General features: G+C 39.1%; 2 protein-coding genes across 4 annotated transcripts in view; one reads left to right on the top strand and one right to left on the bottom strand.

Annotated features, from left to right (window-relative positions):
• rec114 (REC114 meiotic recombination protein) overlaps window positions 1-14,173 on the top strand; it is a 46,481-nt gene that overhangs the window by 17,041 nt on the left and 15,267 nt on the right. The window lies entirely within an intron of this gene.
• nptnb (neuroplastin b) overlaps window positions 1-14,173 on the bottom strand; it is a 28,619-nt gene that overhangs the window by 5,415 nt on the left and 9,031 nt on the right. For 2 of the 3 annotated variants that reach the window (XM_034879321.1, XM_034879313.1), the window contains exons 2-5: window positions 12,705-13,052; window positions 7,317-7,491; window positions 5,271-5,365; window positions 1,892-2,025 (exon numbers count right to left, since the gene is read on the bottom strand). In XM_034879321.1, the coding sequence (XP_034735212.1) occupies window positions 1,892-2,025; window positions 5,271-5,365; window positions 7,317-7,491; window positions 12,705-13,052 (752 nt within the window). The remainder of the gene's footprint in view (window positions 1-1,891; window positions 2,026-5,270; window positions 5,366-7,316; window positions 7,492-12,704; window positions 13,053-14,173) is intronic. The other variant, XM_034879329.1, reaches the window with a different exon arrangement.

Genomic DNA, 14,173 nt, shown 5'->3' with positions numbered 1-14,173 from the left:
ATCGCAACGCGGATTGTCACGCTTTGTGTGATACGTGCAGCTTGGCAAATAGCGCACCTAATCAATGACAAGTGGCAGCTGCACTCATTCACTTTGGACATGTTAAAAACAGCAGAAAGGCATTTTGCCAAAACATGAGCTAGTCAGTTTGTTGAAGTTGCAAAGAAGTGGGACATAATGGGCAAGGTCACAACTATAGGAACAGAAAGCGCTCGCAATATGATTATCCCTTCAAGGAGTCATTCAAGCATTTGCCATATGTGGCGCACATGACACAAAGACTGATCATGTGGCTTTACGGGACAATGGATTTGACAGCGTTTTAGCAAATGCCGTAAAATTGTTGGACTTAGCAAGCCCCTAGCGGACTAATAGGAGTCCCTCGTCCAGGATGTGCCGGAATTCAACTCTTGGGATGATCAAGCGGATTCAACACAACAAAGAGCCACTGAAAGCAACGCTGGCACGGCAGAAGCAAAAGTTAGCCATGCAAACCTCTGCTGAATATGACAGGCTGGCAAAGTTGGGAAGGTTGCCGGAGCCAAGCAGGTAATGTGATGTCTTCAATTTAACTCATAAATAAAAGTAATTGTAACTAACCTTGACTCAATTTAAGGCCTATGCCCTAAATTGATGCATCTGAATGACAACTGTAGTCATTAAATCAATCGTGTGGTGTTTTTCTTGCCCTGTAGGTACATCCCTGAGCTCCTAGGTGGTGAAAAGTATGTATCCTGCTCCGTGGTGCTACCTGCACTATATCATCTCCTGCGTACAATGGAGGTCTCTAATGTTGACTCTGCCTACATAGTGTGCTTCAAGGCTGTATTTACAAAAGGATCTCAATGTGTGGAAAGAGAACTAGGACTTAAGTGCTTGCCCAGAGCAGAGAGGTGTGACAAAAGTTGAATAGTAGAATGGAGAATCTGCAGGCCTACAGGCCTCTGGAGAAAAAGTGGAGCCAGAGCCACCAAAGAAGAAGGCCCTTCTACAGATGGGATCAGATTCTGATCATGAGGTACTGTCCACAGATAAACCTCTAGAGAGGTACAAGCCAGAGTCCTGTGTCAGCATGGAGACATGTCTATACGGTGGTGGTTGTCACAAGCAGGTACTTATAATTAGGTGGACCATACTGCAAAAAGGTACTTAGCTACACCTGGTTCAACAGTGCCATGTGAGAGACTGTTCTCTTTGGCAGGCAACCTTCTGTAGAAGAAGAGGTCAGCTCTATCATCTGAAAATCTGCCTAAGTAACTGGTTGAAAGAAGACCAGACTGTATGATTGGTTTACGGGAGGCATGATGCACAGATGCACACTTTTTGAAGTGATCATCTTTAACCAAGAATGTAGAGACTGTTCTCTCAGTCTCTCAACATACTTATTGGTAGTCTATTCCTAAAATAGGCCTACTTATTGTTGCATTCATTTGATTTGTTACTATGTAAAAAAAAATATACAGATAGGCATACGCTATTTGACTTTTTAGCAGACGTTACATTGTAACAGTTGTTAGTTACTGCTTAATATTTCTGCAGTTCATATGGATGCTTCAACAAATTTGTTAATGGTTGAGATAATAAAACTGAAGATTTTTTCGTAAAGTAGTTTGTCATGCATTCATACCGTATATTTTACTATGTTTACAAGTAAATTCTAGTATTTAAAATTTGCGATTAATCATGATAAAATCTTTTAATCGATTGACAGCACTAATATATATACTTTGTGTGTGTGTGTGTGTGTGTGTGTGTGTGTGTGTGTGTGTGTGTGTGTGTGTGTGTGTGTGTGTGTGTGTGTGTGTGTGTGTGTGTGTGTGTGTGTGTGTGTGTGTGTGTGTGTGTGTGTGTGTGTGTGTGTGTGTGTGTGTGAGAGAGAGAGAGATAATACCGTGTAGGATGTTCCGTCCACTTTACGCCATGTCCAGGTGGGATGTGGGTAACCAACAGACTTGCAGTAAAGCATTCCATTTTCTCCTTCGTTTTTATTTTCACTTCGCTTATGGCCAGTGATATCAGGTTTTGCTGGAAAAGTAAAATAAATGGATCATTAGCTAAGTTGGCAGAAGTAAGACATTCAAAAGAACGTTTTAAGTCCGACCAGATGGCATGAATAAAGAAAGCATGATTGGCTTCTCTGGCAATGGTAAAACATTGGGTTTTCTCTATGGCAGGGTTGATACACCAAAGTGGCAGGTAAAGTTTCCTTTGGAAATGTAACAACTTAAAGCAATTGCAGTTGATAGAAGAATGGATAGTTAGTGGGCTATTATCAGAGATAAAAAAAGAAAGAAGCCGTGCCTCACATTCATTTCATGTCATTACTCCATATGTACTTAAAAGTATCTCACACAGAGGTTACTGATTTTTTTTTTTCTCTATTTGACTGCAATCTCGTGATAGGTTTTTCTTTAATTCTCTAAAATGGAAAAGAAAAGCTAAAGCAAGACACAGGGGATATTGATCTTACTCTAAGGTAAATTGGTATCTACTTCTGTATTTGCAAATATACTTTTAACACCCAAGCATTTTAACACATACTGTAGCATTAATAATATTTTAGGAATTAGACTACAGAACCCATTCGTCTTTGACATAGACGTGCGGTCAAAACCACATAGGGGCAGTAGTTGATGAATGCTTACACAAAATAACTTGCTAATAAAAAAAAGTTTTGTTAAGTGGAAGAACTGTTTTTTTTTTTAGTAGTAGATACCTGATAAGCTCAAAATATAGACAAAATAATCCGGTATGACATTTTAGTGAATGGGAAAGCTAAATGAAAGAAATCCTATTTGGTGTAAAAGTACATTCAGTCTACTAGAACAGAGGCTTGCCTTATAAAAGTATAGTTATGGGTGTGCATTTATTTTAAAACCACATTCACCCCCAAACCCCAGCAATGGGAATATCACCCTGGAGGAGATACAAGCATTCCAATACAATTCATAATGAGGTCAGGGAAGATGGGGATCAGTATGAAATGAGAATTTCCAGATGTTCTTGTTAAAATAATTCCACAGTGAATTCCACAAAAGAGATTTTGAGCCCAAGGAAAATGGTGTGAATATTTCCTAATTAATGAAATAACTGATAACAAAAATGCAACAAAAAGGTTATGAATTTAATAAATGTTGGCATATGTCATTAAGCACTGCAACAGATGCCAAGTCAAAGTGATCTATCAATAGAACATAGTCTTTCCCAAAGGTGAGACACAGAATCTCTATGTAACTCTGCACAACATCAGAAAGATAACTGTTCCTGCTTTTCCACTAATCCTCAAAATTACTATAATTCCTTCCATGCAATTAAGCATGATAAGAGAAAGGCCTGGAGTGAGCATTTTTCAGCTGTGTATGGATAATGAAGCAGGAGGGGTCTGAGCTCTTTGGTGACATCACCCTCCTCTAATTATGGTACACACGTGCTCCCAGAGCAGAGGAGTGGCCAAGCTCATTTGTGCCTTATCCTGACTGTATTATCTCAGTGACAGACAGCACAGAGAACACCCTCAGAGTAGTGCTTAAACACGCACAAACCTCCATTTCACACTTCTGGCTACGATTACTGTGGTTATTAATCTGTGTGAGCACAGAAGCGAGGTAAAAAAAAAGCTGTTTAAGATGACATCAGACAATAATGGGCCATTTAATCAAATCCTTCATTGGTTACTTTATGTTTAAGTGGCTACATGTTTTGGTTTTGAGAATTTGTTTAAAATTGTATAAACTTGGCCAATCAATATTTGTCTTTTTTTGAGGAAAATTTGAAATTGTTAGTATATACGTTAAAACAATTTCATAGAGAAATGTGCTCAATGTTTACTTTAATTTGAGAAATATAAGGAACCAAATATGTATCAGTGGTAAGCTTAGTATCACAGACAATAAACCACAGAGATGCCTGGGACGGGATTCAGAGCCTTAATCCTACAACATCACAGAATCCTCCATCTGTTGCCTCTGAGCTGAGTCCTGCAAGGATGAGTGTGCCAAGGACACTGTAGGCGAGGGATCTCAGTGAACTGCTGCCAGAAGCGCAGTGCAAAGCTGGCTAGCATAACAGCGATCTTGCTACCTGGGTCACAAAAGATCTCAAACACCTCTAGATAATTACAGGAGTGTTTAAGAACTGAAGAAAATGCTTTGTTAACTTTAACACATTCTGTTATTTTAAATTTAAAATAGACCGACATTGCATGTCTGTTAAGGGCATGCATCATCAGTTTAGTTGAAAGACTGACTTCTTCCTCCAGGGGACAAATAGCAAGCTTCAACAGTCACAGGCCGGCAGTCAAGTGATGGCGAGCACACTTCAGTTTGAATGGTGATGAGTCCCATCATCACACAATCCAGTGGAAGCAGAACACACATGGTCATCACCCATGTTATGCAATCAGGCAGCGCTTTAAAACATCCACGGAATAAGAGTCAGGGCATGCTCACTATGCACCATAGCCATGCCATAACAAATTGGCTTAAGCACTAAACTCAGGCAAGCTTCTCTTGAACAGGGTTTCACTTGCCCTTTCTCAGAGAAGAATCCTTATTCAAGTTGATGGCCTTGCTGTCAGCTTAAATGAAACCAACACAGTAGTTCTTTGTTAGGTTGTTCTGCTATTACATAGACTGTCCTAGGTCACATACTCTACTTAAACCATTATTAGTTCTATGAAATTTAAAGGTGTTTTACAAACCTTAAATCGTTCAAATCAATTCAGTTTTCTAAAGTGTATAACTGCTTTTAAGGACGCCTCCTAGTGGGCTTTCTGTTTGCAGGTATTGGTGAGCAGGTGCAGTGCCTTTCTATTTTTTGAAGATATTGTTTTGGGCATTTTATCCTTTAATAGATAGGAAGGGGGGAGAGAGAGAAAGGGGGAAGAGATGCAGCAAATAGCTGCAGGTCGTACTCGAGCCCTGAGCCGCTGCGTTGAGGACTGAGCCTCTGCATATGGGCGCCCACTCTACTAGGTGAGCTACACAGGCGCCAAGTGCCTGTCTATTTTGACTGTTGTGTCAGTGAAAGCGTGAGTGACAACAGCCTCAGGATTGGCCCCTGTGATCTGCACTGCACTGGATGAATTCAAACATCTTCGTCAACAAGAACCCTCTGCACGCAGCTTTGCGTGTTTACCTTTCTAAGGAAACCTTTATCTATCCATATCTCAGTAGAAAACCACAATAACATGGCAAAAGCTAAAACTAAAGCCAGAGCTTAACAGGTGGTATTTGATGTCATGCATGTAAGATGTGACAGATTAATCTTACCTTTTACTTCAATTGTAGCATTTGCGTTCGGTGCCATGTCAAATGTGTAAACACACATGTATTCCCCGGAATCATCTGCCCGTGGTTTAACAATTCTACACACACAAATACAAAACGCCAATTTATTTCATAGTCTTAATTTACCAGTCACTTACACTGCGTAGTCAAGTAAATAAAGTCAACTTATGTCAGTTTAGTTATTTGTTATATTTTGGACTACAGCAGTAAAAGAATGAGGGGCCTACAAGTCCATGAGAGACAAAATGTTGTCATGCTGTTATATAACGAAACAGCAGCTCTGGATTCTGCAAGGAAGGGCACCTCAGGCATTTTTGCTGTAAACTTTAGAGTAATACTGATGTAATATGACAAGGAATTGACCAATTGGTTTTATCTTGTGGCTCGGAAACGTCTGGAATGTCTATGGAGGCGACAGTAGCTTTGTGCTCCAGTGATTATACTATGTGACAGAAGGCACTAACAACTAGTTGGTACTTAAGGTATAGTTTTTTTTGTTGTTGTTTAAAGAATAGTTACGAAGCTATACTTCAGTATTTGGCTTAAGTAATATGTGCTGCATATTGTTTTTGAAATTTAAAAAGGTGAGAAAGAGTTCTCTTCATTTCTTCATTGTTCTCAATCAATTTCCATCAGAAATCAGTATGGAGATATTTAAAAATGTCGGATGTGTGGTGAGTAAACATTAACACTAACACTGTAGGACTGATATTTTGCTGCTGTAACACTATAATTTCCTTTTTTTGGGAGCAATACCTATCTATCTATCTATCTATATATCTGTCTATCTAGCTAGCTAGTTATCTATCTATGTACGTAAGTAAAAACAGCGTGTAGTTCCTTTTTAGCAACAGTTGGCTTTATTTGCAATCATTTCTTAAAAATTCTCTAAAATGATATTCCAGGATATAATGTTAGTGTCCCTTCTTTGTCCTTTCTAACAAAATGAGGTTTTGGATCCAAATAAAATCAGTTTTAGCCTAATGTAGTCTTGCTTTGCCAGACCTTCCTCTACGTGTGTGCGCTCAAAGTTGTTTTAGTCGAGCAACAGAAAACTCAGATTGGATAGATAGTCTAGCTAGCAGTCTTGCTTTCCCCAGCAGAGATCTAAGGATCAGTTAACCATAGTCCTCGTAAATTAACCGGAGATTAAAATTCCACACAAACAAAATGGATGGAGCGAACATCCAGCTGAACAGAGTAAAATCCGGCAGAAATTTCGACAGCAACAAAGCAATCCTAGAATTGGAACGTCGTGGATATAGACTAAGCCTAATGTTACTACTGTAAACGTTAAGCTTTACAGATATCACACATAGCTAAATAATAACAAATAATTCCTGATTACTAACAAATTTTCTTAATCTTAAATCCCATTTTCACTCACTATGACCACTACTATTGTTATTACTAAATATTGTTCAAAAAACAGTTTTTTCATTTTGGTTTTGAGCGATATGCACCCCCATTAACCTGGAAAGTTTGAAACCGTAACGTTAATATAGCGTGTAAAACGCTTATTGTCTCATCAGAGGTCCGATAAACAGTACATTCATGAAATTCAGTGTCCATAACGCTACTGCATTGCGTTTCAGTATATTTTCAACAACTTGTTAAACAGAAAGCGCCATCTAGTGGGCTCAGAAAATAAAGACACTTGGTCATCCAAGCTGAACAATTTACCTGATATACCTGATAAAACTGATTTCTGAAAACACTCCTATTTCATTTTCATCATTTATTTTTTAGAGACCATTACTGCCTTTGTCTCAGTAAGGTTCTGCTCTCCAACAAGAACTTTACCAGACCCCCACTGTTTGAGACCGAGATGTGACTATGCAAGGCTACCTTAGCATAGTTACCTTACTTACCTTTTGGTTTTTGCTTGCATAGACACTTTCAATTTCAAATTAACATTTAGAAAACTGTACATACATTCTTATTCACAATGCAGGGAATACTTATCTGCAAGTTCCTCACAACGAAAATATACCCTACTTACTACATAGAGGAAAAGCTGTTTGTCACCTGTATGCTGTGTTCCTCTGCTCTGTCCGTGTGTTTGTGATTTCCTTTCCATTCTTCACCCAAAAGCTTTCCTTGTGGGGAGTGTGGGCAGTGGTGAGGTTACACTGCAGGGTAACTGGTAGGATAGGGGTGTCCGCTGATAGGATGATCTGATCAGAGGCATTGATCTTTGGTTCTGGAAGACAGAGACAGTCAAACCTTATCACAGAAGTGGGGTTTAACATCGTTTTAATGCTTCCACCAGTGCTATAGTAGCTGTAGGCTGTATGCTGTTTTATACAATCTGTGTAGGAGGGTGTCTATAAAGTGAAGACAAATGTGCACACAACAAATAAACAAGACATAAGTACATTAAAAAGATAGTGATTAAGTATTAATTCTGTATGGATCAGAAAATGTTAACATGACATCTCTCTCTTATATTGTGGCCAACTAAATAATAATTTATCTCACACCTATCTCTTGTTAGAGCACTGCATTTATAAATGCTTTTCTGAATGCCCTAGTTGTACAGTCACACTGACTCTTGGAGGATATTTGACAGATAGACGATAAACTGTAGCTGATAACTGTAGTAATTTAATGTCTCATTTTAACAGAGGAAACTGAATGGGCTCTCAAAGATGGCTTACCATATGCTTGCATGTGAATGTCATCAGAATATAGAAGTTAATACTAGCTGTGTACTTGGAAATCTGGGCTGAGGATTTATACAACACATACAACAGTCCTTTGACATTCAAGACTACTGCTGAACAACTACCTACATTACTTAACTCTTAAATTGCTAAGCAATGGTTACTAAACGACAACAGGGTCCATTTCTTAGGACGTTCAGGGAAGCAGGAGGTGTCATCTGAGAGTGAGGCGCCCTTTGCTCTGCCTTGAGTAAGCCTCCTTTGCCCTGCCCCTCCTCCTCTTTCTGGGCGGGCCAACCATGGCAACGATGGAGCCCCCGAGGGGAGGAGCAGAGAAGAGAAGCATTGTAATCCTACTACTGGCTGCTGCTACAAGGCCACTAGCAAAAGGGTGGAGAGGGGAAAGAATGGCTACTGAGACCTGCAAGTGACTTTTATTAGCATTCATGGCACCTTCTTGTAATTCTGTTTACTCAATACCTAAAGGAATTTCTCTTCCCTCCCCTATTGCATCTCTCCCTCCCCCACCAAGCACAACCTCATGTACTATTAATAGTATTTTTGAGACATGCATACACACAACATGAGGTACGTAAATTAACATTTAGCAAACACGGCACAGTGGTCCACAGGCAACTTACCCAGAAGGTTGTTTGTAGGACACCTTGTCACGACTTAAAATATGGTAACTGTTTCATAATGTATTGCCATATCAGAATGGAACTACATTTAACATGTTGCTCTAAATGAGTCAACCTCATCCCCTCTTTCCTCTTGTTGGTACAATATAATACAGTGCTGAATTTAGATCAGGATTATATTCAATTAGCTGACAGATATTATATGAGGGATGTTACTTTATTAAATTGCCATTTGATTGGACGTAAAGTAGGGCTGCATTCTGTTACATTTTTCCTAAGTGTTTTTAATCTATTCAACTAAAAAGCTGAGACTTAGTAACCAACTTGGCATGTCTATATTTAGGAAAGCATTATCTCATTGTAAAAGGCAAGGCAGGCCCCAATTGTGATAGTGTATCACAGTACTAAAAAGTGGCCCGAAAATGTGATATTTTATCACAATACAAAAAATGCACTGTCAGAGAGATGTCCACGTAACTGTGCTGGCAAAGAGAGACTACTGGGCCTCCTGAGCGCGTGGTTTAGCTAAATGGTTTGAAACCATCATTCTTCATAATTTAGTACAACACACATTTGTGTTACTTTGCAATACAAACAGTTTAACTTGACATACCACTATGACTGTTTTAAAAAGATAAGTCTCACAAATGAGCTTACTGTAAAATAGCTACTTTGCTTTGAAGTATATAGTATGCCTGTCCTCAAAATACACTGAGATCTATTTTATTAGTTTAAGTACTAAATAGAAAATACATGCATGTGTATTTATGAAACACTCACCCCTTGTAGGCTTGAAAAGTGGCTGAAAAAGGTTTGAGGTTTACTTTTTCTCAGAGAAAGAGTATTCAGCTTGAATTCATATGGACCACAATGAATTTGGAAGGTGAAAAGCTTTTCACACTGAAAAAAGTGGAAAAGCATCCACAGAAACTTTGCAAACCATTCCTGCACCATGATCCACGTATCTGATTACTGGTTGTATTTTCAGCAGTAATTTCATGTACCAACCGACAATGATGCAAGAGTGTGGAGAGAAGTTTCTACAGACATTTTGAAAATCTACCACAATTGGAATCAATTGTATTTGACATGAATTTAAGCTGACCACAGCGGATGGTCTTTGTTAAAGCAATATTGGAACATTTTGGAAATGTGCTTCTTTTGCTTTCTAAAGCAACTATCCACTAATTTTTGTATAGTGAATATGAAGCTTTGTCCAGGAACCTAGAAACTTAGTTTGAAGACTAGAAACAGGGGAAAACAGCTAGCCTGGCTTTAGGAAGTCATTGCTCTCGGCCAAGAAACTAGTCTACTAGTCATTTTTAAACTAACGGTAGGTTTCCACACAATGAAGTTTCGGTTTGCTTTCATTGAGGTTAAAAGGAGACGAGATTCATTCATTGATTGGACGAAATGTGATTGAATCACTGAGGCAAGCAAAACAAAGTTGACTAAAGTTTAACTTTATTCAAAGGAGGACCACTCGAGAACCAATCAGGTCCGCGTTTGTGTTTGGAGGTGGGAGTTACAATAAAAGTCTGACCAAGATGAAGGAGGTTATCAGAGCTGTCCATGAAAATTTGTATGTGATTAAAACGTTTCTACCCAAACATTTGGCTCAGTTAGTCTGGGCACATACACCACTAAATAGACCACTGTATATATAGAATAGTTTATATAGTTTAAACACTCAAACTTTGGATTTCACTGTAAGCCTACCTAGCCTGGCAGCTAGGCTACTTGTGCATTTGTTTGATTACATGTTTTGTTGCCGAACATTGACACTTGTATCAACACGGATTGTAGTTTATAGGTCATACGAACTTAAACAGAGCAAATACACCCCCAAAGAGACCACTGTATATGTTTGTTTTAACACTCAAATTATTCAGCTAGCCAACAAGTCAACCGCTAGCATGTTCGAACATAGTTCATAGTTCATTGTAAACATAGCTAGTCAGCTAGGCTACATAGCCGGAGATCACTAAATCATTAAATTGAAGGAGAGCCTCATGCCTATGATATGAGTGGTTAATTTCAAAAGCTACAATAGGAATGGTAGCTTGTTAGCAAACTACCTGCTAGCAACTTATGCTACCTAGCTTCAACCCTCTTTGCTAGCTGCCTATCAGCCAGTTTTCTGTTGTAGTCTTGCGTGTTGTTTTGCGACTGTGCCCCAGAGGCAAAATTTTGCAAGGTTTTTCGCTGTGTGGAAACCTACCGTAAGGTTTGTGTGCAGATGTAACAAACAAGATATAACAGGTCAATTAATGAACTTTGGAGTTTTCATTTTGGGGCATGGCTAAGCTAGCTGTTTACCACTGTTTTCTACTGCTGGCTGTAGTTTAATAGTATCGACACACGAGTGGTATCGATGTTGTCATCTAAAATAAAGCAAAACTTTGGCAAATTAGCGTATTTACCAAAATGTTGACCTATCCCTTTAATTAGAATACAAACATTACATTGAGAGTTTCATACCCAAAAGATTGATTTGGTTAGAGTATCACTTTAAGCTCATGTAGAAAGTACACGTTAAAAAGATCTATCTTTAGTAGATTTTTTTCTTTTGGGGGCGTGAGGGGTGGTTGGAAGATTTTAATATTACAAATTCAAATGCTAAAAAGTTCTGAATAAAGACCTTTGTAATGGGAATGAAATTGTACATAAATATAAAAACAAGAGAATCAGACTGTCATGTTTCCCCAGCCACAAACTATACATTCATATCAATTGGCAATTATGTATAGCCTGTTATATACATGTAATAACTGTTATATACATTCAGTAACTTAGATATTACATGTATATATGGAGAACATTCACTCAGTAATGACAGAATATATTTAGTGAGGACTTGCAGGTTTGATAAGTTACATGGTGGCAAGAAAAGTGGGAAACAAGTAAACGTGCTGTTGCTCTTCTTATAATATTTTAAATTACATCAGCCCTACACCTAATGAAGTAATGCTTACAGAAATCAAAATTTGGCAGTCCAATCAGAAGAGCCAGCATGAATCAAACTCCTCTAAGCTTCTCAGAGAGCTTCACCATTACTAACAACATTCCACATGTCCCTGTGCTCCAGTGGGCAGAGCACTGAAGCATGTACAGATTAGAAGGGTCCAGTGGAAATTCAGTTAGTTTGAATGTTTAGGTGCATAGAGCAGAAGGTTAAAGGATATAATGTCATTACTGATTCACAGTCACATGCTTGATGGCTGAGAAGGCACAAGGTTACACAGTGCAAAGGCAATTCCAGAGTGACTGTTTTGTAGAAGTGAAATCTCTGCCTCATCTGAATGAGGAGTGAGACTCTCAAGACCCTCACGTGGTTTTATCCGTTATTGGATTACCAGACACAAATCTGAAAGCAGAAAATGTTTTGCTTTTATCCGTAAAGAGTTGACAGCAGGAATCACTCTTTTACACCTTAACAGATCCCTCCTCGTGTCTTCTTACAGTCCCGTTTACACTGTGCCCAGAATGAAATGGCCAAATCAAAAGCACCATTACTTCAAAGCACCACTAGGTTTCTGCTACATTAAGCAGGCAGGGCTTTGAAGTAAATAAAACAAATAATGTAACGCAGGAGACACAACATAATGCTAACGGAATAAGTATCACAAATAGATCTAGGAATAGGAAATGGGTGAAATTAGGATACAGAGGAAAAAGGTCATGATCAGAATATTGTAAAAGGACACATGTGACAGTAAGAACGAAGGTTTAGGGTGGTAGAAAAAGAAGAAAATGTCGATAGAGACTGGGTAAAGTTCCTGGGTTTGTGGCCGTTTACAACAAGATGCTCTATGGGATTAGGGCAGAAACAGGGACTTTATGGAGTTCAGTAAAAGACAACGTAAGTATTTACCAAACCAAATTAAGAAAAAAAAATACTCAAAACAAAACATAAATGGCAACCACTGGCATATGGATTGAGACAAGTTTAGTGTTAATTCTATTATACTTTTTAAAAGCAACTTAAAAAAAGATGTGACCCCTGTGGGGAGGGTTGTCTCCTGAGGGGTTTTTAATGGCTAGAGTGGTTGGGAAAGGGGATTGGTAGTTTGTTCATCATCTAGGTACTAGGGACATTGACCACTCACTCTGTAGCACTGAAATGGTGGCCTGGGCGCGGATCCAGGTGATGGCAGGGTTTTGTCGGAGATCATTGCGCTTGGGGTCGTTGCTGGCCCGGCACTCATAGGTCCCAGAGTCCTCCAATGTGAGACGCGTGATGCCGAGCACACTAACCCCATTGGCACCGTAGGCCGTGTTGATGGATACCCGCCGCTTGCGAGCTCCGTCCCAAAGCTGTTTGAAGGAGTCAGCTCGGTTGATCTCAGCATACCACCACTGGATCTCTGGAGTTGGGTAACCAACCACGTCGCAGTACAGCTCAAAGGTGTCCCCCGTAAGCTTAGTCTCAGACATTGGCGACTTCACAAACCCAGCTGGAGAGGAAAAGTGTATTGGGATGGCAGGGAAGGAAAGGGCAGCAGAGGGTTAGAGCAGTAGGAAGGTGTGGAAAGGCCAAGGGATGGAGAAATCAAGAAATCAAATATTATCAGAGTACATACAAAAAAAGAGTGGATGATTAAAGGCAAATGAAAATGAAGCAAATCATCAAATCATTGATAGGTGGAAAAAGAAAAGGTTAATGATTACCTAAATCCAGTAATTTCAACATCAGGGTTCCGTGACCCACTAAGGTCATACAACTGTCTAACAGGGTCATAGTCAACCAGTCCCAAGTCCAGGCCAGCAAGTAGTGCTAATATCTTGTGTATTTCTTTTCCTTTTTGCTTTGTCTTTTTCTCTGACATTTCACCTTATAAAGATGAGTGCAGCGGGATATTTAAAGTGTACCTTTCATGTGCTTATGCTTGAGCAAACTGTTCACATTAATTGCAGTACATTGAATGCAATACATGTAAAGCACACCTGACTTTTAAAATTTCACAATGCACTCATTAAATACATGGTAAAGGGGAGAACTATTTGTGTATTCTCAGTTTAATCAGTCTCCTTAAAGGTTTGTTTATAAGAAAGCTTGTCAAGTAGGTGAACAATCACATTAGCCTTTTCTACGCTTACTGTGTGGCAACAATCAGTGTCATCCCTCGTACTTGACCCATTGACAGTTTTCTATAAGAAAATCTTGGAAGTTTGGCCCCAGTCAACGTTTTTGGTTGGTTTAATGCTATAGTTGCCATTTCTAAAGCAACAAAGCATTTTCCTTGCGTGCCAAAATTATATTTTGCCAGTCCTGCAAATGTGTCTCAGTCTTAACTAAATTTGGTAAATATTATACTGTCTATAGACTTGTATGAGTTTGTATGCATTTTTTTATAAATGTTTTGATATGCTACACTAGTTTCTTACAATCCATCAATCCATTTCATACACCCACTTTCAGGGTCACGTGGTGCTGGACGCTGTCCCAGCACACATGGGTCGGTCTGTCACAGGGCTAACAGATACACAAGAAAAACATATGCCCACTCATATTCACACCTACAAGCAATTTAGAGTCATGATTCACATAACATGCATGTCATTGGACTGTGGGAGG

The sequence above is a fragment of the Etheostoma cragini genome, chromosome 1, assembly GCF_013103735.1.
Source record: "Etheostoma cragini isolate CJK2018 chromosome 1, CSU_Ecrag_1.0, whole genome shotgun sequence".
NCBI classification, from domain to species: Eukaryota; Metazoa; Chordata; class Actinopteri; order Perciformes; family Percidae; genus Etheostoma; species Etheostoma cragini.
Note: the sequence above shows the minus strand (reverse complement) of the source record. Positions and strands in the feature narration are given on the sequence as shown.